This window comes from Gobius niger (assembly GCF_951799975.1).
Source record: "Gobius niger genome assembly, chromosome: 12".
NCBI lineage: Eukaryota > Metazoa > Chordata > Actinopteri > Gobiiformes > Gobiidae > Gobius > Gobius niger.
Window position 1 is genome coordinate 22,516,292 of NC_136863.1, and position 22,755 is coordinate 22,539,046.

The window sequence follows — 22,755 nt, forward strand, 5'->3', positions numbered from 1 at the left end:
GCGAGGCACGTGTGGCCGCTGTCGGGTAAATGGTTATAAATACTAAAGACTGTCTGTGGATCTTCCTCAATGTCTGCTGGCCTCACACCTCTCTGACCTATTCTGGAGACGGGCTGGATTTGTAAACAAGATTCTCCCAAAACAAGCAGCGTCTTCATAAGCTTTTAGGACTGACCCACAGTTTCCAGCAAAGATGGGAAAGTAACATGAACTTAGAGAGACTCAGAAGAAACAATATTTTCAAATGGTAGTGGTTATAAGGTCTGCATAGAGTTTTCATGTTCCTGCATGCCTGAAACACAAACTCCATAGTAGCTTAATCCTCAATCTAGGCAGGAGAATGATGGCACACTGATGAGGGTGTCACTGTCAGCCGGGTAAGTTGCCCATGAAGGAGCCCATTTTCAACGAACCCCGTGTGAAACCTTCTTGCCCTGGGCCCCAGATCAGGTCATCTGGGAATTAATTTCATTGACTCCAACTCCTATTCTGTTGGTTCGATTTACAGATTCAGTTTTCAGTGCACGCCCCATGTGAAAGCTGCACTTGTTGTTACATGAATGAAAACAAGAATGGTCCCATTTTATCCCTCACGTCCTAAAGAGACCCCCCAAGCATTACTCAAATAATTCCCCTCGACAGCAGCACACAGCATCGGTCTGTGTTCAGAGCATTTTACCCAGAATGCCACGGGCTAACACTGCTCCAAACATGCACGGCGCAGCTGCCAAACATTTATGCTTTTCATACTAATGCATGTTAGCATCGATGCAAAAAATAGTCCATAGGTTTTTCAAGTCGATTTGTCACAGTGGTTTATGATCTTATGTGATGTGGCAGTGTCGCAAAGCATGTCTGAATCACTGCCGCTCACTGCTGCGGCTCTGCATGTGCACAAAGGTGAGCTGCTTTCTTGAGACCTAATCCTCAGCGTCCACGCTAGCATTAAGTGGGTTAGCAGGTCAGTAGTCGTCCTTCTTTGACCATCACAAGATAATAATGGTGGCACAATTGTCATTTTAACTCATGCACTTAACAGAAAAATGTATTTGTAAAACTTATTTAAAAAGGCCTTGATGGTGTTGGTATAAGATATGCAAAAGTGATATTACAAATGATTATACTGATTAGATAAAAGCAAAAGTTAAAGTGTGAAGGGCACTTGAGAAATGTTTGCTTCATTACTCCCTGTTAACAACAAGGTTCAAAAATCCTTTCATTCTTTTGCAATATAAACACATTTTGAAGTCAAAAATATACTTGCTGGTCCCGGATGACCTTTTCTGCTGACACGTATCAGTATCTTTATCAGAGATGCGAAGAGCACACATCAAGACTAAATGACCCAAGAGCAAAAATATACCGTCCCCTTTGCCTGAACTTTGCATCAATCTTGGCTAATTGCAGCTTTGTCAGCAGCGTGATTATTCAAACAGGTAATGCAAATGTTAATGAGCGCGGATTTGCATATCTTTATTTTCCCATGGTTGAAATGTCATTGGGTGTGAGGCTCTACAATGAAGAATGTCACTGCTGATGGCCCCGAGATACGCTGTGGTCATTAAGAGGCTAAGAAAAGAGTGGGGGGGGGAGAGGATGAAAAAGTGGAGCTTGCAGGAAAACAAGCAACAAACAAGCAATTTACCAAGAAGATAGAATTGTTTTCAAAGGAAAGTCAGGGGAAAATCTTGAATCGTGAAAAGCTTGGAGTTTTAGCTTATGTGGAAAATACCTAGCGGGCAGAATATGGTTTGGATTGAATTTGCTCATAAGGTCAGATGAGAATAAACAGAGATGTCAATGTACAACTACTTAAGTTAGTTAGTTTATTGAAACAGGGGCAATGTACAAAACCACTAGTCTTTACAAAAGAGGAGATGATTTGCACCAGATTTAGCTTACAGCTATTTTCACAAAGCATTACAATTATAATCTATAAATATAATCTACAATAAAATCACTATATAAAATACATTCTATGCTTTTTCTAAAAGTGTACACAAAAAACTAAACAATCTCTACACTTTACAATACATTTATTAATGCTGACACGACTGATGATCTAAAATGTACTTTTTCAAATTTCGAGTAAAACTATTACGATCTACAGACAATTTTAGACTGTCTGGAAGCTCATTGCACTGTTTAATGGAGCGAAATGAGAAGGCACATTGTGCAAAGGCCAAGGATCTTTTTGGAATGACACAGTTTTTATTTTCAGTGGACCGAGTAGCTCGAGTATTTTGATCAGAACAAAGTCAGACAAAGTTCTTCAGTGGTGGTGGAGCTGTATTATTGGTGATTTTAAATATAGTTCTTAGATTATTGTATAGAATTAGATTGTCAAAACTGAGCAGTTTGTACTTACTCGGGATATTGCAATGATGATAACGAAGTGGTTTTAAAGTGCCTTTAAAGCCTGATTATACACGGATCTTAGTGGTTTGAGTGTGGTCTCCTTTGCCTGCGACCAGCTGGATAAACAGTAAGTAAAGTGAGGAATTATCATGGCGTTGAAATAAGTGAAAGCTGCCTCGACTGTCAGGCATACTAAAAACATACAAAAAAAATATATATATATATATATATATATATGAGACCTCTGCCAAGGCACTGATATAGTGAAGAATAGTGTACTGGGAGCTGAATCTTTGAGTAAGCTTTCTTGTACACGGGGCTTTAGAGTGCATTATGGAACTTTTTATGTGAAAAAGAAGAAGAAAAAACATCACAGTGGCTTCTATGATGCTACAGGTTCAATTGCTTTTAGAGTTTCTGGTAGGTTTCTAACCAGAATTGATACTGGAGAGTTGTAGCGGCCACTGTGATGGAAAGTAAAGGTGTCGTCATGCTAACCATCCGTACAGCCATCGGTCACAAAAAGGTAAATTACTGATAAATATCAAGGTATGTTTTGTTTTGTTTTTTTCCCGCATAAAAAGTTGCATTATGATAGTTGACCAGGTGGGAGGAGTTTATGGTAGCAAAGCAACGGAGCACCATATATAATCATTGAGTAGTCAGTTAACAGTGAGTTGGGCCGAATTCCATGTGGTGAGTGGATGAAGAAAGCCAAGATCATTATACAGTCCTATAATCCCAATATATGTCCTTCGAGCCGGATACAATCCCGAAAAATTAATCTTGAAACATCTCATGATCATAAAAAAAAAGTCTAACTTACCAGTAATTCTGGTAAAACTGAGATCATTGTTTTTGGCCCACAGGCACAAAGACAAAGTGTTATCAGTCACCTTGAGTCTCTCTCTCTAAAACCAAAAAATCAGGTTAGAAATCTAGGAGTAATCATGGACTCAGACCTGAACTTAAACAGCCACATCAAAGCCATAACATCATCAGCTTTTTACCATCTGAAAAACATTGCTAAGATCAGAGGAATAGTGTCAAAACCAGACTTGGAGAGACTTATCCATGCATTTGTCTCCAGCAGGTTAGACTACTGCAACGGCCTGCTCACTGGCCTCTCTAAACGAGCTGTTAGATATCTGCAGTACGTCCAGAACGCTGCTGCTCGAGTCCTGACAAGAACCAGGAAATACGACCATATTAGTCCAGTGCTCCGGTCTCTGCACTGGCTTCCTGTCACTCAGAGAATAGACTTTAAAACAGCTCTGCTTGTCTACAAGTCTTTTCATGGTTTAGCACCAAAGTACATCTCTGACATGTTACAGCCGTATGAACCATCTCGGGCCCTGAGAACTTCAGGGAGGGGTCTTCTGGTGGTTCCCAGAGTCAATAATAAACACGGTGAGGCTGCGTTTCAGTTTCATGCAGCTAAAATCTGGAACAGTCTTCACGAGGACGTGAGACAGGCCTCAACTCTGACAATGTTCAAATCCAGGCTGAAAACAGTTCTTTTTACCGATGCATATGACTGAAAGTATTTATCTGCACTCTCGCCTTTTACTGTAATGGATTAATTTTATGTTGATGTTTTTTATTGATTCTATTTGTTTTCTTGTATTTATGCAACTGTGAAGCACTTTGAATTGCCTTGTGTATGAATTGTGCTCTACAAATAAACTTGCCTTGCCTTGCCTAATTCTAATCATACATACTTATTATTATTTTCTGGACCATTTACAAAACTCAAAATGGTACATAATCCCTGGACGCTCTCATGGATGGGTCTAAAACACTGATCTGGATTGCCACCAAATCGTGTTTCTTTTTGACCCACTGTTGACCTTTTCCAAAAATGTTCATGCCAAAAATAAAGCAATTCATATTTGTCCCGCTTGAACATTAGGCATTGCATTGTCGCTTATATCACATTGGCCTTTTGACTGCAGCTATCCTTGTTGTTCATAATGTGCCTTCCACACATTTCCAGTGTTGTTGCTGGCATCCCGCTTGTGGTTGTGCGCCTGATTTGACATGGCTTAAATAACTATCTTCCTGCCCGTGATTGGCATTCACACAAGACGAGGGGCGAGGGGACCAGATGGTGACATTCCACATGACCAAACTGATCAATCAGCATGCTGGGACGCAGGTGCAGCACAGGCAGGCAGCGCCACACCATCCATTGCACCATCTACGGGGCACAAACACATGGGCACCCCGATCGCATGGCACCCTAAGGCCCCGCATGCTCCTCCGTCCCGCTGCGACAAGGTTGATGACATCAGAGTTTCCCATCCGCTCTGCTTGTCGGGGTGGCCAAGAACGAGGGGTAAAAAACGCAGTATACAATCTGCAAGAACAGCACGGCCCGGGACTATGTGGAGTAAGTGACGTCAAAGCTGGGACTCCCATGTTATAACAGTCTAGAGAGGGGATAAAGAAGCAGGAAGTGTGTTTATTAAAAAGATACTGGTTCATATACATGTTTGTGAAGGCTCTTATTCATCCAGGGATTTTCTACCATGGTTCATATAAAGTCAGTGCCTCTCAATGCTGACTGTGTCAACTGTTGAATAAAACAAAAAAGCTAAATATGCAAGATCAATCAGCAAGTTTAGTACCTGAATGGATGGAACTTGTCGATTTTATTTAACAAGGGAAGTTCACCACTGTGATTTCAGAATCTCTTTTTCAAAGGAGACCTACTGTACATTTTTTGAAAAATATATCCAAACTCTGGCATGCATTGTTAGGAGATAAATTAGATAGATTTACAATGGAGTTAACATTATTTTAAGGCCATTTAATCAATTCAATAATACTGAATAAATGTATTTTAATCATTTTATATTTAAACATGTATTGTGATTGACTTAACTTTTGCAAGAAACACTGAGGCAATGCGGGTGTTGATTAAGCACCAAATAAAACTATATGCAATTGGTTTGAGCAGATCAGAAGGTGGGACAGCGGCCAATGGGCAGAGCAGCTCCACGCAGAGGTAAGTGGGTTGGATGTTTGATACCTGCTGCGTGACAGTGTCTTCAGGATAAATGCTGCTGAGCTGGAGGTTTGGCCTGTGCTGCGGTAAGTGGGGGTTTAAGAGGATTGTCACCGGTTCACGTGAGACTAGACTTGATGACCTCCTCGCTAGCGAGACCTGACTGTCCCACATTCAGACGCGCCGCTCGTAATGGGCCAGGGACGAGATCAATGTCCCGAGGGCCCCGAAACACCTCTGACCCACAAAGCATAGGATTAGAAGAAAAGTAACTGATTTCAAACGCACACACACTCTCATGTTGTATAGACAAATTTACCTTTAACTTCCATATTGAGTATGTTTTGACCTGGTTTGAGATTCATTTTGTGCTCATCTTATCCACCTGAATAATTATTGTTTTTACTAATGTTGTCAGATGAAAAATCTTTTACACATAATATTTACACATTTTGTGAACCTTTCCCTTACAAATCACATTAAATATTTGCTAGATTTCTATTTAGATTTCTTTCAATTCTTGCAGAAAGTTATTAAGTGCCCTGTATCAGAAATGATGAAGTAAACAAATCTATAGCATAAACTAAACCTATTGAGACGAGGAAGGCAAGATGTCGAATGTACATTATGCTAATCTCAAACCAGGTCAAAACATACTCAATATGAAACTTTAACAACTAATGTATAGTGCTACTTTCGTTCTTATAGCCAGACCTTAGTGTTAGTTTCATACCTGACGGTTTCAGCTACATCTGTGGCCTTCCAACATACAGTTGTTCAATAAATCAACTATATATTATTATTGTGATATAGTTGAACAATAAAAAAAACCTTGTACGTAAATATGAATGGACTCAACATATTTGAAATTACATCATCACATAATATTATTATTTCTTGGGATAATACCGAATGTCTGATTATAGAATCTGAAAGCAACCGGTTCCTGTATCTGTGCTAATTTTGTGGAAACTACACAAAAGAAAATATATATCTGTTAATTTCATCTGAAATCCAGAAACAATAAAGTCGGAACGCTTTATATTAATGGGACTATATGGAGTTTAAAAATATAAAAATTATTTTGTAGAATGAGCCCAGACCTGTTCACCACATGCCTCTAAAATCATTCACTGTCACTCCGGGTCCGAAGTGCTGTCATGCACAAGCTTCATATAGAAGGTGCAGTTACACGTATGACCTGAGGTGTCAGTAGTGAGTATAAAATGGCCAACTTGCATCTAGCCCCTTTAAGGTGTGGTTGTTAAGTATTAATAACTTTATTAACTCTGAGTGATCAAGGTTTATCTATCTATCTATCTATCTATCTATCTATCTATCTATCTATCTATCTATCTATCTATCTATCTATCTATCTATCTATCTATCTATCTATCTATCTATCTATCTATCTATCTATCTATCTATCTATCTATCTATCTAAAATGTATTAATAAGCATTAATAATATGCTTGTAAAGCATTAACACACTACTTATTATACTTCTATCTGTTAACATACTAATAGGCCATTAATAATACGCTTATTCTAACCTAACCCTGACCTTAACCCTTACCCTAACCCTAACATGATTACTAATGCTTATTAATACTTAATGAGCACACCTTAATGTAAAGCGATACCCTAAAGCCTAGTCTAAAAGTTGGCAAATGTAGGCCATAAGAAAAAAAAAAGGGATTGCTTCATGATACAACCACAAAAACGGCACGCAAAACGAGTGACATGTGAATCTTCATGTTTTGAGGAATGAGCAAGGGCAAAGATTACGGACAAACACAAATGTGAGGTGACAGGAGATTGACAGTAAAACAAATCAGCGGAGAGCAGCGAGCAAGCCAATGTCAAAAATAGAGTGAGAAAACAATGACTAACAAGGTAACAGCATTTTCTTGAGATTTAGAGGAAGTGTCACTGCTCCACACCACCCCCCCGGTGTTGTTAACAAGTCGGCAATGACAGCGTTTGATGGATAATAGTATGTGTTCACAGTCTGGAACTTGATCTTATTTATTCAGATGGAGGGCACGGGCCGAAAGAGAGATCTCAAAACAGAAGATCTACAAACGTTAAACCTGGTCGTTATTTTGTAAGGAACTTCATAAAATATTTACCCTTCCAAGTACCACCAGGTCTAGATCAAGATCAAATCAGGACTAAACTGGTTCTAAAAAGGGTCTTCAATAGACTTGAATTAGTGCTTAATTTGGTGAAAACCATGTCTAAAACAGAAAAACACTGATCTTAAAGGCACTATACCTAATTTATTTCTAGTAGTGAAAATTTGTTTTGTCCTCTTTTACCACAATGTAAATTCAGACATTTTTTGGGTAAAACACTTTGCATTTAACAATAAAGTCAATCAATCAATCAATGTCATGAACTTGCAGGTGAGTTTTGCGGCATTTCTGTGAAAGTGATCCTGAAAAGTGACCCTTAGTCTATAATTAAAAAAATGAATAAATGAATAAAGTCTAAAATGGCCAATGTTTGAGAACCACTGTTGTAAGGGAATAGCTACCCTAACTCTTGAGATTGAAAGTCATAGTGTCATCACTTTTGGACACCATAACGACAAAATAAAATAATCTTAGATCATATCAGCTGGCATATGACTTTTCATTTCATGTGAATTCAGTAATTTTATAAAAATTCACAATAGCTACAAAGCGGAAGCATTTTGAAGGGCAAATTCCCCCATAAGCCGCCCACCTGCTCACCTCCACAGAGACTTGTGATGCCACAAACCTATGGGTGTGCCTCAATTCAGCCGAAACAGAAATGCAGCCTCTCAAAACGAAGACTAAAATTAAACCGTTAAAAGAATAATTAGTGATAGTGATAAAAATATAGGAGACACATTCCATTGCTCGTCATCATAGGTTTGTGTTGTTAACATAATAACGTAGGAATAAATAGAGGGTGTGAATACTCCTGATTGATAGCTGGAGTGCTTTTTTCTGCCCAAACTTGTTTGTAGCTGTCCCAATCCCTCCTGTTTACCCAAATTATTCAAGCAAATTAAGTATATGCACGTTTCATGCCCGTTTACAGCCTTGAGCGGAGGCAAAGTGAAGCAGGGGGGACCCCCCCCCAAAAAAAAATGCACTCATTTGGATTCTACCTGGATTCACCTTCCATCACTCAATGAAAATTTAGGTGAGGACTGTTTTTTGTTGTTGTTGTTAGTGTATTTACATGATACAGCTTTGTATTAGCATTTAGGCATATAAAAAGAAGGCAAAATACTGTACTTGGTTTTACTTTTTAAGTTTCACGGTGGGAAATAGGATTGTCAAATGTTTATTTTATTTGTTGCTGTTTACACATGTTGCCCCCTTATCGTTTTTGGTAGCCATTGTATATAAGATACCTCTATTATCTATTTAATTGTTTGCACATTTCCTGTCTATCCTGCGATGTTTCTCTGTTTCTGAGAGCTGAATATAACAACTGAGTTTCTCCATTGTGAGATCAATAAAGGCTATCTTTTCTGATCTTATCTGATCTTATCTGGTCTTATCTTATCTTATTGCATCTCATCTTATCTTATCTCATCTTAAACTAAACCCGCTGGCCTGGTAAAGTAATAGTATTTTTTGCATAAATGTAATGATAAATAGCCAAATAAATAAAAAGAGTAGTAGTCAACCTCAGAAGACAGCATTATCACATATGCCTATAGGCTCGTCAGTGTGCTGCCTTTATCAGTTTGCATCGTTTTCATAAGCAGTGATGTACTGTAGAGCATGAAATGACCTATTGTCTCCAAAAGATGGCGACAGAGAGCTAGCCAATATGGACGAATTTACCTAAGACTTGTTTTTCTGGACCTGCTGACTTCATTAGAGTACATTTCACGATGGCAATGACATAAAGACGATCTGTTGACTTTACAGACCTATAATTAATACAATTGTAATTTACATAATAAGAAAATGATTTGCACCGCGTGTGTTATTACCGTATCTAGTGGATATTACATCAGCTGCACTGGTTTGACCTAAATTTAATAAATTGAGGTCTAGAAATGTGTTTTGGTGCATTGCCCGCATTTTATAGCGATTTTCCGGTCGTATTTGATGCAACTGTGTATCAGAGCACCACGATGGGGGGGAAATAATAAGCAGAAGCCGAACGGTGCATGATGAGCCTTGGGAGGACACCGGAAAGACGAGGTAAATTTATTGTGTCCCATTGAGTATGAGCGGGAGACCAGGGAACATAAAGATTTCGGGTGAATACAGGGTCAAAACGCGCTGATAAATGACATACATGTGTGATATCACTCTGGCTGTTTACCCGTCATTGTCACTATCTGATCAAGTGGTTTCCTGCAACAGCGCCCCCTCCGGCTGACCGCGGTACTGCAGAGTAAATAACCAGCAATTCCAAGCAGTGGATCCGGATCACAGGACTTTCACACCAAAACAGCCTGAGTTTTGTTTGTTCTGTTCTGTTTTGTTTGTTTGATCGAAAAAGTCTAACATTCCAGCACTATGCTCAACATGAAATAGCGAAATAGAGACAAGTCTAGCAGTTCTAAGACACTTTTGCTTTTGCTTGCCATATAGAGTAACACTGAAATTTCATGCATTATTCTAGGGTACTACGACATGTTTCCAATGATAATAGTCAAATGTACTAAAACAATTCTTGTGTTCTAAATCATAGTTCTGTGACCAGTGGTTTTGCAGTTCTAGTTCTAGAGCCACAAACTAGGGCTTTTAAAATTCTTGGGCTCTTGAATTTATCAATCATGTAGAAGACAAAATCTTTACAAGTGAGTGAATGCCTATTACAAAATACAGTGGCAATGGAGTGTATTCCCTTTATCCATTATTGTTTTCTTTTTTTCTTCTTCTGCTTCTTCTTCCTCTTTTTTTCTTCTTTTACTTCTTCTTTATCTTCTTTTTCTTCTTTTGCTTCTTTTCTTCTTCTTTATCTTCTTTTACTTCTTTATCTTCTTCTTTATCTTCTTCTTTATCTTCTTTTACTTCTTTATCTTCTTCTTCTTTATCTTCTTCTTTTACTTCTTTTTCTTCTTTTCTTCTTTTGCTTCTTTTCTTCTTCTTTATCTTCTTCTACTTCTTTATCTTCTTTTTCTTTATCTTCTTCTTTTACTTCTTTTTCTTCTTTATCTTCTTTTACTTCTTTATCTTCTTTATCTTCTTCTTTTTCTTCTTTTGCTTCTTTTCTTCTTTATCTTCTTTTACTTCTTTATCTTCTTCTCTTTATCTTCTTCTTTTACTTCTTTTTCTTCTTTTCTTCTTTTCTTCTTTTGCTTCTTTTCTTCTTCTACTTCTTTATCTTCTTCTTCTTTATCTTCTTATTTTACTTCTTTTTCTTCTTTTCTTCTTTTGCTTCTTTTCTTCTTCTTTATCTTCTTTTACTTCTTTATCTTTTTCTTCTTTATCTTCTTCATCATCATCATCATCATCATCATCATCATCATCTTCTTCTTCTTCTTCTTTTTCTTCTTCTTCTTCTTCTTCTTCTTCTTCTTCTTCTTCTTCTTCTTCTTCTTCTTCTTCTTCTCCTTCTTCTTCTTCTTCTTCTTCTTCTTCTTCTTCTTCTTTTACTCTGAAGCCCAAATCCAGCTGTGCTTCCGCTCTGGCGCGCGTCGCGTGCGCTCGCCTTGACGCAGACTTCGCTCGTCTGTAGCTGCTGCTGGCTGCTGCAGGCGTGCTATTTGCGGCAGCGGAGAGAGACCTCTGCGAAATGCCTTTTGTATGGCCGGCTGCTCCATTATTTCAGTTGCTTTTCCGTTGTGTTTCCCTGACGTCGTCTCTCACTGCTCATCGCCATGATCTGTGCCGGATTCAGCGGGCTGTCCTAGCGCACTGAGCCGGGGATGAGGCCTACTTGTTAAAGCTCCCCCACCGCCCCTCCGTCCGTCGTGATGGCTGATGAGCAACAACAACCTGGTCTGAAGCCTGCCTCGGGATTAGGCTCTCTCCCAGCGCTCGTCCCAGGACTCCAGGGGCCCGAGGCAAACGCATTACAGTTCAAAATAAAGAGTTCAATTTGGTAAGGATGCAAAGGAGCCAGGAGCGGAGCCACACTGTCCTTTTCACTAGCTGTAGCCTCATAATTAGCGTGTGTAGATCTTCAGTCAATGTGCTGCACAAAGCGTCTCCAAATAGCACGGCTGCTGCAGACACTATCGTTGAATACTGAACCGAAATGTCACGGCTCCAGTGGAAGGCGGGCCCGATGATGTTGTTTATGCTGTAATAACGCTGTAGCGACGCGTTTCTCGTGGCAGGAGTTGCTTAATGATTAGCATGAAGCCATAGGAGGCCATGTTACCGATGACACCAACACCACCGGTGGTGCTGATGTGATGTGATGCTCGAGATGACAGGTGTCAAAGCACGTCGATCCGCCTGCAGACCGCGTGCCACACACCCATTTAACAAATCACCAAAGCCTATGATGAGAAACGCAACATTGAAATATGTGCATTATCACACAGTGGCCTTATGATGATCTGCTGATAGCGGTTTGAACTACGACTGCATAACATGGGTGTAATGGCAGAGAATGGGCCTACTTATGATTTATTATATTATTTAATGTTGTAGCATTGTAATAGTTGTGAGACGTTGCATTATGAGATTTTATTGTAGATCTTGTTATAAAGACAGGATGCTCACCCGAAATGATCCAGCCAATTATATAGGTTGGTCTTGACAGATATTTATCCATATCATGAATCTGTGCTCTCATCACAATGGTGAATCTCCTTAACCACACAATTGTATGTGCCATGGTAGAAATAAAACGGGCTGTAGTCACTAATATGTTTGCCTAATTGGCATTGCTTTGCACCTGAAATGCCTTTGAGTAAACCCTTTGTGAATGTCACCTTGGACTTTATGTTGCGTGACGCAGAACACAATATTATTTTGGTAAACAATAAAGCAGAGCAGATTAGCCCGGGCTGGGTAAACAAATTATTCATTTGCATATTGTCCTTGTTTGCACAAAGCCAACTGAGAAGCCTCAATCCTTGATGTACGTGAAATCACTACTACATAACAATCTCTGCCCTGTTCAATTCTGCTGGTTTGCAATTACCGCAGATTATAAAGCCAAAACAGTTGAAGAAAAAGCAAAGATACATGATATAAAGACCTGTAAATAACATTTCCTTTTTCTTTTGCAGCAAATCTGTACAATCAAAGGTGGACAACATATTGGTGAGTATTCTACTTAATTTACAAACTTCCTACTACTACTACTTGTAAGCTAAAGCAACATATTATTCTGAATGAAAACCCTCCATTCAATATTCATTGATTGTGCACTTTATCTCTTGAAGTTTGTGTTTCAAATTATATTGTCTGTGAGTGTTGAAAGTAAACTTCACTGATCCAGGCAACTGGCTTAAAAAAACTTAGACCAACATATTATTTTATTGTGGATTTTACTCTAACTCTAACTCAGACCTTATTACGTAACCAAAGTTATTTCTGTGACATCAAAGGTGCTGTATGAAGCTTTTATTATTTATTTATTAATTTCTGTCTCCTTAAAATAGATCTTCAGACCGTTGTGTTTGAATGACACTGGGCAATAACAATATTTTTTTTTTTTACAACTCTGTGAGTTGTAGATATCGCACTGTTTGATCCTCCCTTTGTACTTGAAAAAAATTGCCACAAAGGTGTGTGCGCTATCAACTGTTTTAGATATAGAGATGTTATCAGCATACAGCTTAATGAACACTGCCCACAGAAATGATTTAATGTGACATGCTTTTTCTCCACACTATAGCCTCAAAAGTATCAATATTCAAAGTGGCGTGATAACATCTGTAGAGTAGTGATTGAAAAGCACATTTTTAAACCAATGATTGAACAATTATTAAAAGAAAAAAAGTCCTTACACAGTGTAGGGAATCGATGCATTTTTTCCCCTCAAACCGACAATCTGTAGTAAATAGTGCTGGGTCAATGCTGATTGGCTAATGGCTCTCACCTCATTCATTCAAGAATTGGTTTCCTAGCAACAAAGGCCAAATAGAAAAGGAAGTGTAAAGATGAACTCATTCTTCTTGAAAAACATAATGAGCAGGTCGCATCCATCATGTTGACACATTTACTGTATTTAATTTATGTTATTTCTAATTAGACAGCTCTACATTATTGAAAAAAGGGCTTAGGTTTTTTTCCAATATTCATGAACTTTATTTTGGTTAAGATTTTGGAATGATATATCTCAAAATTGTAAAAAGTAATTTTGAAAAAATCTGTGCGTTTTACTTACATGTTAAATTGACGAATTGATAACTGCTGTTATTGGAAAGCACTTTTTTTTTTCATCCACAGCAAGATGTTGAGAAGTTTACAGACATCGAAAAACTCTACCTCTACCTTAAGTTGCCTTCTGGTCCCAGCAGTGGCAATGACAAAAGGTAATGACTCTCCCACACACATACAGCACATCTCAATACCATCAAAACTTTTCAAATAAAATGCCATTTGTTTTAGTAAATAATATAATTACTAGTGCATTATAGGTGTATTATTATTTTTAAATTTAAAATAGATTCAATAATGATCAAAAACTCCTCTAGTAAATAGAATGCTGTGTTTTGTGTGTTTGACAGTGACCAGAGCTCCATGTCGTCAAGCCGTACTCAACAAATGTATGCTTTCAACTGGATCCGGAATCACCTAGAAGAGCATCCAGAGACGTCCCTTCCAAAGCAAGAGGTCTATGATGAATACAAGTAAGTATTTTACCGTCATCCTTACAAAACAGCCGCCGTAATCTTACCCAGTGTTGTTTTTTCCCTCTAAAGGAGCTATTGTGACAATCTCGGCTACAACCCACTGAGTGCTGCAGACTTTGGGAAGATCATGAAGAATGTCTTTCCCAACATGAAGGCGCGGAGACTGGGCATGAGGGGGAAATCCAAATATCCTTTTTTTTATGTCACATGCATAGAACGACTTGAGTATAATAGGTGTATTGATTGTTCAGTGTTAAAGCTATTATAATATATATATCCTAGACATCATACACATTGAACCAATTTGCTCTCTGATTCTTGCAACCACATGTTTTTCATTTTTAGTGGGTAATGTTATTTTCTATATTTTATAATTGAAAAAGCCTCAACTCCTTTGCACATATTGTTATAGCGGGTTAAGGAAGAAAGCTTTTGTTCACATGCCATCGCTACCCAACCTGGATCTCCAAAAATCTGGCGATGGGGTAGGCATCTGTACAGACTGGCGAAAGTGGTTTGTTTTGCCTGGTACCTGCCTCTTACCTGCCTCTTTTTTTCTTCTGTTTTTGGCAACAGTGTGAGTTGATGGAGTCCAGTGGCCAGTCCCCGAGCGCAGAGGACGAGATGCGGTCGGCGGCCTGTGGGCTGGTGTGTGAGTGGGCACAGAAGGTCCTCAGTCGTCAGTTTGATCATGTCGAGGATTTGGCCCGTTTCCTTCTTAACAGTCACTACATCGGCACAAAGTCCATGGCAGCACTTACTGTTATGACGGGAACACCAACAACAGGTAAAGGGAATGGTTTGCTGTGTGAAAATTATTTTAACTATGCAACTATGGTTATTACATGGAAACACGCAAAACCTAATTTCATGGTAATATGATATGAATATAATTTCTCATAACCCCAACCTAATACAAACTGAGAAACTGAGCTGTGAAATGCATTCCCTCATTTGTTACCATGTTATTACTGTGCTGTGTAATGTAAAGTGCAATCAAAAAGTTGGTGTTTTGCCCCAAATCATTTTAAATCAAACAATATAGAGTTTGGGATAGTGTTATCTGTACACACGCCACACCAGATTGCAGCCATGAGCACATTTCCATCCGTTGCACCAGCCTTGCACTCACAAGCACATCCTCATTCATTCTAGACTATTGTACATGATTTTGTGTTTGTGTTAGGGGAAACTGGAGCACCTACGCATAAAGCATGCAATCTCCACACAGAAAGGTCCCGTCTGGCCCCGGAATCAAACCTTCGAACCTCTAGCTTCCTTTCTCGCTGGATAAAACAATGTACTGATTTATATTTCCAGGAATGAAAACGCCAACCCCAGCATCTGCGTTTGTGCCCACTGCTGAGGCGAACTCCTTCCAGCCTCAGGTGAAGACCCTGCCCTCTCCCTCCGTTGACGCAAAGCAGCAGCTCCAGAGAAAGATCCAGAAGAAACAACAGGAACAGAAACTGCACTCTCCTCTGCCCAGCGAGGTCCAGGTCAAGAGAACGGAGGCCAGTACCCCCGGCCCCACCATCCCCTGTGGCAGCCCCGCTCTGCTCTCCCCTCAGCCAACCATCGGCATCGTCGTAGCAGCAGTCCCTAGCCCAGTGACGGTAAGCAACTGTTCCACTGGCGCATTCTGCCCAACCCTGTGCCAGGTCCACCTGTTTAGTCGAGAGTTTCCACTCAGTGTCGACCAGGTACAAGTTTTGGGACCGTGCTCAAGCTTATGCCAAAGCGCGCTGAACTGATACTAACATGACATGAACAGACTGCTGGCCTCTGATTTGCCAGAGCAGAGAAAGGACAAGCCTCATTAAAACAGGCATGTCCTACGAGATTTAATATTTCGCAATATCATAATGCTTTTGAAAAAGAGGATTTTGCTGATCATAGCATTTAGCCACTGTTGGCACAACTTAAAGGGATATTTCAAGATTTTTGACATAGGGCCTCATTTCCTAGTGTGTTGTTGATTTCTGGAGATATATATATTTTTAAATTCAAACAAACTACTGTAGATCAGGTAACCTAGCAGATCACTCCGCCGCTGCGTAGCTTACAACCAGGAAGCTGATGCTGAAGTTATTTAAAATGCAAAATTGTTATATTTAAAACATTATTCAGTCAACACAGACATTTATATCGGTAGACTGGTGTTATAAGTGATTTCCCCCCCCTTGCCCTGTGCTCAGACTGCAGGCTACAAGTTACCATAGACATGCACTAGCCTAGCACTAGCCTAGCACCACTAAATTCTTCAAATATAAGGACTGCAAGAATTAAAAGAAAAAAAAAAAATCTCCAGAAATCAACAACACTCTGGATAAGTAGGAAATGAGGCCCCATGTCAAAAATCCTCAAAAAGTTGAGACCATTTACCATATGAATTTCTTATCATTAAAATAAGGTCGGGTGAAACTGTCTGGGCTTTAAAAACTTGTTGGAACACAACCCCATGACATTAGCAGATTGGGATGAGTGTTTTGAGCTATAAAATATTCAGCATTACTGCATGTGCATGTTTTTTCAACATATAACAAACAATAAAAATGGGTATTGAGGATAAAAACAATGTTCAGTGGTTCAAATACTACATAGTTTTGCATTCATTTATTATTATGTTCTTCCCATAGGTACAAAGAAATAGGCAACTGATGACCTCACCCAGCCCAGTTGGGACAGCGGAGGGGAAAGTGTTGCCAGTGAACTTCCAAGTCGTTACACAATCTCTCAAACAATCACCCAAGACTCCTCAGAATATTTCGGCCAGTCCTGTAGGTGACCGTTTAGCTCGACATGGCACGCGGTACGCTCAAATCCTGCCCAAGCCCTCTGCCACCAGCGCCATTACCCTACGCTCACCCCCTACGCTCCTCATCACCAACAGCCCTATAAAAACTGTGATGCCCACGCCCCACGTCAGCTCTGTCAACGTAGTGAAAATGACGGCCATCGCCCTTGCTCCCGGCAGCAGCAGCACAACAGTGAGACCGGCCTCAGCAGGAGTCAACACCACTGCAGCATCAGAGGATTCCCAGCCAAACCCGTCGGCCGCTATCAGAACAAGCATCGCACCCTCAACATTTACTGTCTCGTCTGACCACAAGAATGAGTCAGACATCACTGTTGCGGAGAAAATGGCTGCGAAGGAGGACAGAGTGTCTAAGTTCAGGGCGGCCAGTGAACCAAGCTTCCTGGTGAAGTGTTCTCTGGGACCAGACAAAGGAGGGAGGCTAAAAGTTGACTCCATATCGTCTTTAGCTGTAGCTGGGAGTCAGGACAGCAATAACAGTAACTGCCATGACAGTACCTTGTATTTGACTGTTGATAATCAAAACTCCAATGGCTCCTCTGCTGTTACTCATGCACTCAAAGACTCCTGCCCTGACAGCAAAAGCCCCCGAAAGCGCACAGGCCCAGGCGGAGAGTCGCCTGTCATTCCTGTGAAAAGGGTGTTCATCTCCCAACAGCCACTGGCTTTTGTAGACAATCCCAAACTTAGCATCAGTGCTGGATTGAAGAGGATCCCCCGACCAGGAACACCCGCACGACCAGATAGTGCCCCCTGCAAAGTGACTGTGAAGCAAACCATTGGACCGCCACAGATTCTTGCACTGTCCGATGCGCCTATCGCTCTTACTGAGACTGTTGTCAAACCACAAGCCCTGGTTTTGGTGAAGCCGGAAGTGAACTCTCTCACCAATAATACCAGTGTTGGAGACGCTGGGAGCTCTGCCCCGGGTCAGGCTTTACTGCAGCAGATCACTGGAGACCCCCGTGCCATACCAGCCAACTCAGGAGCACATGACGCCTCTGCAATGAGTGAACTAAAGAGCACAATCTGGGAGGAGGGACAAGCATTTGCTCAGCAGATACCAGCAGAACACAAACAAGCTCCCACTGACCAGCTTTCCATTATAACTCAACCTGCGGAGGCCTCAGGCCAGCTCACCCTGGCACAGGAAATGGTTGACTTTGCAGGTTCTCAGTCCAACATAGACTACTTCCCATTCAATGACGATGACATGACACAGGACAGCATTGTGGAGGAGTTAGTGCAAATGGAGGAGCAGATGAAGCTGAAAGGCCTGTTTGGTGGTTGTGTTGATGTGGCACTTCAAAGCCAGACCCAAAATAATCAGACTTCAATCCTTAATACTCATCAGACAGGTACTACCTTCTACCACTCTGCCCACAGCAGCACCACCCCCGTCCAGACACCCACGCCGACCCCAACACCGACTCCCACCCCCACCCCCACGTCAGAGATGACATTGGGGCACACGCTGACTAGAGAGAGCCCCTGCTCACGCATGGCCCCCATTACACCTGTAGACAGTGCAATGGGCCGCCATACACCAATCAGCACACCTCTATCCAACTGCAGCAGCAGTGTACCCCCCAGCCCAGTCGAGTGCCGGAACCCTTTCGCTTTCACTCCCATTAATTCAAGTATGACAGGTTATCATGATGCCAGTATAGTGTCTAGTAGTCCGGTTAAACCCATGCAAAGACCCATGGCGACACACCCAGACAAGGCCAAACTAGAGTGGATAAACAACCGTTACAACAACAGCACTAGTTCAGGGCCTGTGAACAACCACAGCATTGGCATTCTGCCAAGCTATCAAGACCTGGTAGATGACCAGTTTCGTAAGCCACATGCCTTTGCCATCCCTGGCCAGTCATTTCAAGCACAGTCCAGACAAGATGCTGCTCACCTTGGACGTTTGACCCCTATTTCTCCAGTTCAGCAGCAACAACTTCAGCAACAGCAAGCAACAGGTGTCACAACCCCCACTAAACAGGAAAGCTTTGCAGTTCCCGCCCCATTGGATAACAAAGCGTCCACCTCCTCTGCATCCAGTACTTTCCGGTGTCGAAGTGTTAGCCCCGCAGTGCGTCTAAGGAACTCCAGTGATAACAGTGGCCCCCCAAACACCACGCCAAACACAGTATCAACAGCAAGAGCTGTTGTCTCCCCCTTTAGCTCCCCCATCACTTCTGAGGTGCTCAGTATCCTGTCCAACACACAGGCAGTCAGCTCTGTGCACAGCATGGTTCAGCGCAGCCAGTCAGTACCTTTGAACATCATGATGCAGAGTGAGATGCTGCCAGTACAGCAGAGCAACACCTCCAAAATAACTAATGTTCTCCTCAGTAAGATGGAGGCCGATGGAGATGAGTCTGTCCGCGGCCTGGGCATTAACAACCTTCCTTCTAACTACACCGCGCGCATGAACCTCACACAGATCCTTGAGACCACTCCTGCCTTCGCTGGAGCAGCTTCCCACCAGAGCCAGCTGCCTGTCAGCTCCAGCCCTGCTGCCTTCGAGCTCCAGCAGCACGGCTACCTCAGCACAGGCAGCGCAGAGACAGCCTTCTCCTCTGGGGACGCCCAAGCACAAACGGGGCAAAGTGAACCGGAGCCGCCCCCACCGCTCCAGGACAGTCCCACACAGACTCAGCTCCTTCTCCAGAGCACACAGCCACAGGGCGCAGAGGACGAGCAGCAGCAGCTGGACTTCAACAACACTGTCAAAGACCTGCTGGGAGAAGACGGCCTGAACCCCAGCTCTCAGCTGGTGGGGCAGGTAGCATCGGAGCTTAACGCAGTAGCGTCAGATTTCTCCAATGACATCAGGCTGCCCTCTGATCTGTCCAGTAGCATCACTGATCTCAACACGTTAGACACCAACCTGCTGTTTGACCCGAACCAGCAGCAGGAACAATATGAAGACTCAACACTGGAAGAACTAAAAAATGACCCGCTGTTCCAGCAGATATGCAGTGATACTGTGAACTCTGGTTTTGACTGGCTCGAGAGCAAAGACCAGCCCACCACAGTAGAGATGCTGGGCTGAGGATCTTTTTCTGTGTTGTTTGTTTGGTGCATATGTAGTATATCTCTTTTCTTAATAATAGTTTGTTGGGATACGTCTGGACTTTGCCATTAGTTCTGTTTATAATGCCAGACTCACCAGAAAATATTGACAACAACATTTAGTTACAGCTCTATATTTCATTTGTCAGCCAGAAATCCACAACATCTTCAATTTAAAACAAAAGCATTTCCAGTTTAGGTTTTAATAGCAACGTGTACGTGCAGGCAAGTATGCTATGAACAACAGAAACAGAATCTTCCATTATGTTGCAATTCAAAAATGCAATATATTTATGTTAAATTGTTATTTAAATTTGTATGGTTAGTGAAAAAAATTGGCACAAAACTTCACCAAAAGTGTATGCTGTTCTTTACATTATGTTCAATGTGTGCAGAACAACTTTAACCTGATGGAGACATTTTTGGGTTGTAATTTATGCACAGAATAGCTGTAGTACATTTGCCTGCCATATCTTAATAGAAACGGTAGCAACTTTTGCTACCAGGTGCTGAATTTATGACTTAGTCTTTATACTTTATCATTTACCAAATCAATGGAAAAACTGTCTCTCATCTAAGCATTCTCCAAGTGTGAAATTTTCTTACGGTTTAATATCTTAAAGGGAGTAGATAAATCAGTAGACAGAAGATTTAGTTTTAGGCCGCTTTGTGGACTAACACATCAACAACTGGCTGCCTTATCCCCAAAGTCCATGGCCTTAAAGCATCTGTAGAGATTGACTGTATATAGTACAACGTTAATGTTTCCTTCTGAACCATCCAGAGCTTCATCATATCAAGGCAGCTGTAGCTCTGACCTTTTCACTTCTATTTCTTGTTCCGTTTCTTCCGCGTGTTACCGTGTAGATGTTTATTGTATAGGCTAACAACACTGTGTGCCCCAATGGATAATGGAATTCAAAAACGCTCATTTCACCGAATCATGGAAGGCGCACACACACATACAGCCTAACATTTCTTTGGGCATGCTAGACTCCCAGTACAGATTATATTGTGGTATGGAGAAGGCTTTAGTTGCAGGCTATAGGCTGAAAATACGTCATCTGCAAATCAAGAGGAATCCAGCCTTATTTCCATACCAAAGATGATTTTTGAATACCATATGAGATTATTATTACAACTGGAACACTCCTAATGAACATTAAGAACAATGGGACTGGGCTGCCTATGAGATATTTAAGAGTTTAACGAATTAAGTTGCATAAATCTTATGTACAGTATGTAAATTAGTGAATCAGTCACTATGATTTCTAGGTAACCATGGACCTGAAAGCATGTTGAAACCATCACTGCTAGCCAGATTGGCTCTATGAGACAGTAGGATGCTTGCTTGAGTTTTTGGCTATCGTCAATGTTGTATAAGTCATGTTTAAGCTCCATCTGTAAATAGGATAGATACATAGAGATTTGATGTATCAAGACACTATATTATGGCCATTATTCTAGCTAAGTATGTGCCATTGAAAAGAAAAAAGCTTAACAGATCTATAGTCGCAAGATACTGTATGTTGTGTGTTACATTTTTGGCTCGATGTGTCGTAACAGTAATGCTGTCTGGTCTCGCTTGCTGAATTTACTTTCTTTTTGTTTTCTATTCAAGATAATAGGTCTCTGCAGTTGCAGAAGTGATGTGCGCTTTGAGCAGGATCAATAGCATGGTATATTGAGAAAAAAGTTGTGATACTGTTGGTTGGATACTGTTTCAAACATCTCTGTGACAGACTGTGCTCGGAGCCTTTGAGCAGACACTGGAAAAAACTATTACTCATGTTTCAACTCTGGAGGTTCACCTTTTTGCACTAAATTTTTACACATGGCTTTGACACATCTTTATGGACAAATGAAATGATGGATGCCCGTAAAATGGATAATAAAAATATGGTGAGTAGGAAATTGTCAGTAAATGGCTAATTGTCTTGTAGCAAAATGTGCATTAATCTCAGTGAGATACACATTTCTTACTCATTCTCATACATGAGAATAAAAGCATTGAGGGAAAAAGTGGGAAACCTTTTAAAACCTACATGCTCATTATGTTGATAAATGATTGTACGCACGCATGTGTGATTACTTCTGTTGTACTTTGTATTCTTGTAACCACTGTCTTCTGTGATTTGGGCAGGTTCTGTTAAACCAGACTGGCAGTGCTAGTTCTATGAGTTACATTACTTTTGTTGTGTGCTGTTTACTAAGTTAATGTTCTTAATGTTAAGTCGATGACTGTTTTTGTTATTTGTTTATACTTTACATATTATTTTGCAAAAAAAGCATTTGTGAAGAAATTTTACATTGTTTCTTAAGTTTGTATTTGACAACAAGGCACTGATTTTTAAAATTTGGATGAAGGAATTGCACCAGAGTACAGGAGCTCCATCAGTGACTTTGAACTTTCCCTTTGACTGTCCCAGAACCAACTGTTTGACTCAGTCCATTTCTACAATAGAAGAACCCTCCTCTGTGATGTTGTCTGGTGTACCGCTTAATGTACAGTAGCTTGTTAATATTGCAAACGCGTTGTTTCTTTTTTCAATGGAAAGTACTCACTGGTGAGATTTTTAAAGTGGTTTTAAAAGCCAATAAACTTTTTTAAGAATGATTCTGTGTGTTTTATTGATTAATTTTATGCAGGAATTACAAAAAGGTTTAATATTGGCATTAAAATGTTTCTGTTAAATACTGCTTATAATAAAATATTTATACCAGAGAGTTTTGTGC

At 40.7% G+C, this 22,755-nt stretch overlaps 2 protein-coding genes across 2 annotated transcripts in view; one reads left to right on the forward strand and one right to left on the reverse strand.

Moving 5' to 3' along the window:
• LOC306971319 (cingulin-like protein 1) overlaps positions 1-22,755 on the reverse strand; it is a gene marked incomplete at its 3' end in the record, with an annotated part of 137,063 nt that overhangs the window by 31,618 nt on the left and 82,690 nt on the right. The window lies entirely within an intron of this gene.
• On the forward strand, positions 10,986-22,671 carry rfx7b (regulatory factor X7b). Its single transcript, XM_079567310.1, has 9 exons — positions 10,986-11,416; positions 12,558-12,591; positions 13,723-13,808; positions 14,004-14,126; positions 14,199-14,315; positions 14,530-14,614; positions 14,706-14,916; positions 15,450-15,745; positions 16,769-22,671. The coding sequence occupies exons 1-9, from the start codon at positions 11,289-11,291 to the stop codon at positions 19,997-19,999; spliced, it is 4,311 nt and encodes a 1,436-aa protein (XP_079423436.1). The 5' UTR covers positions 10,986-11,288; the 3' UTR covers positions 20,000-22,671.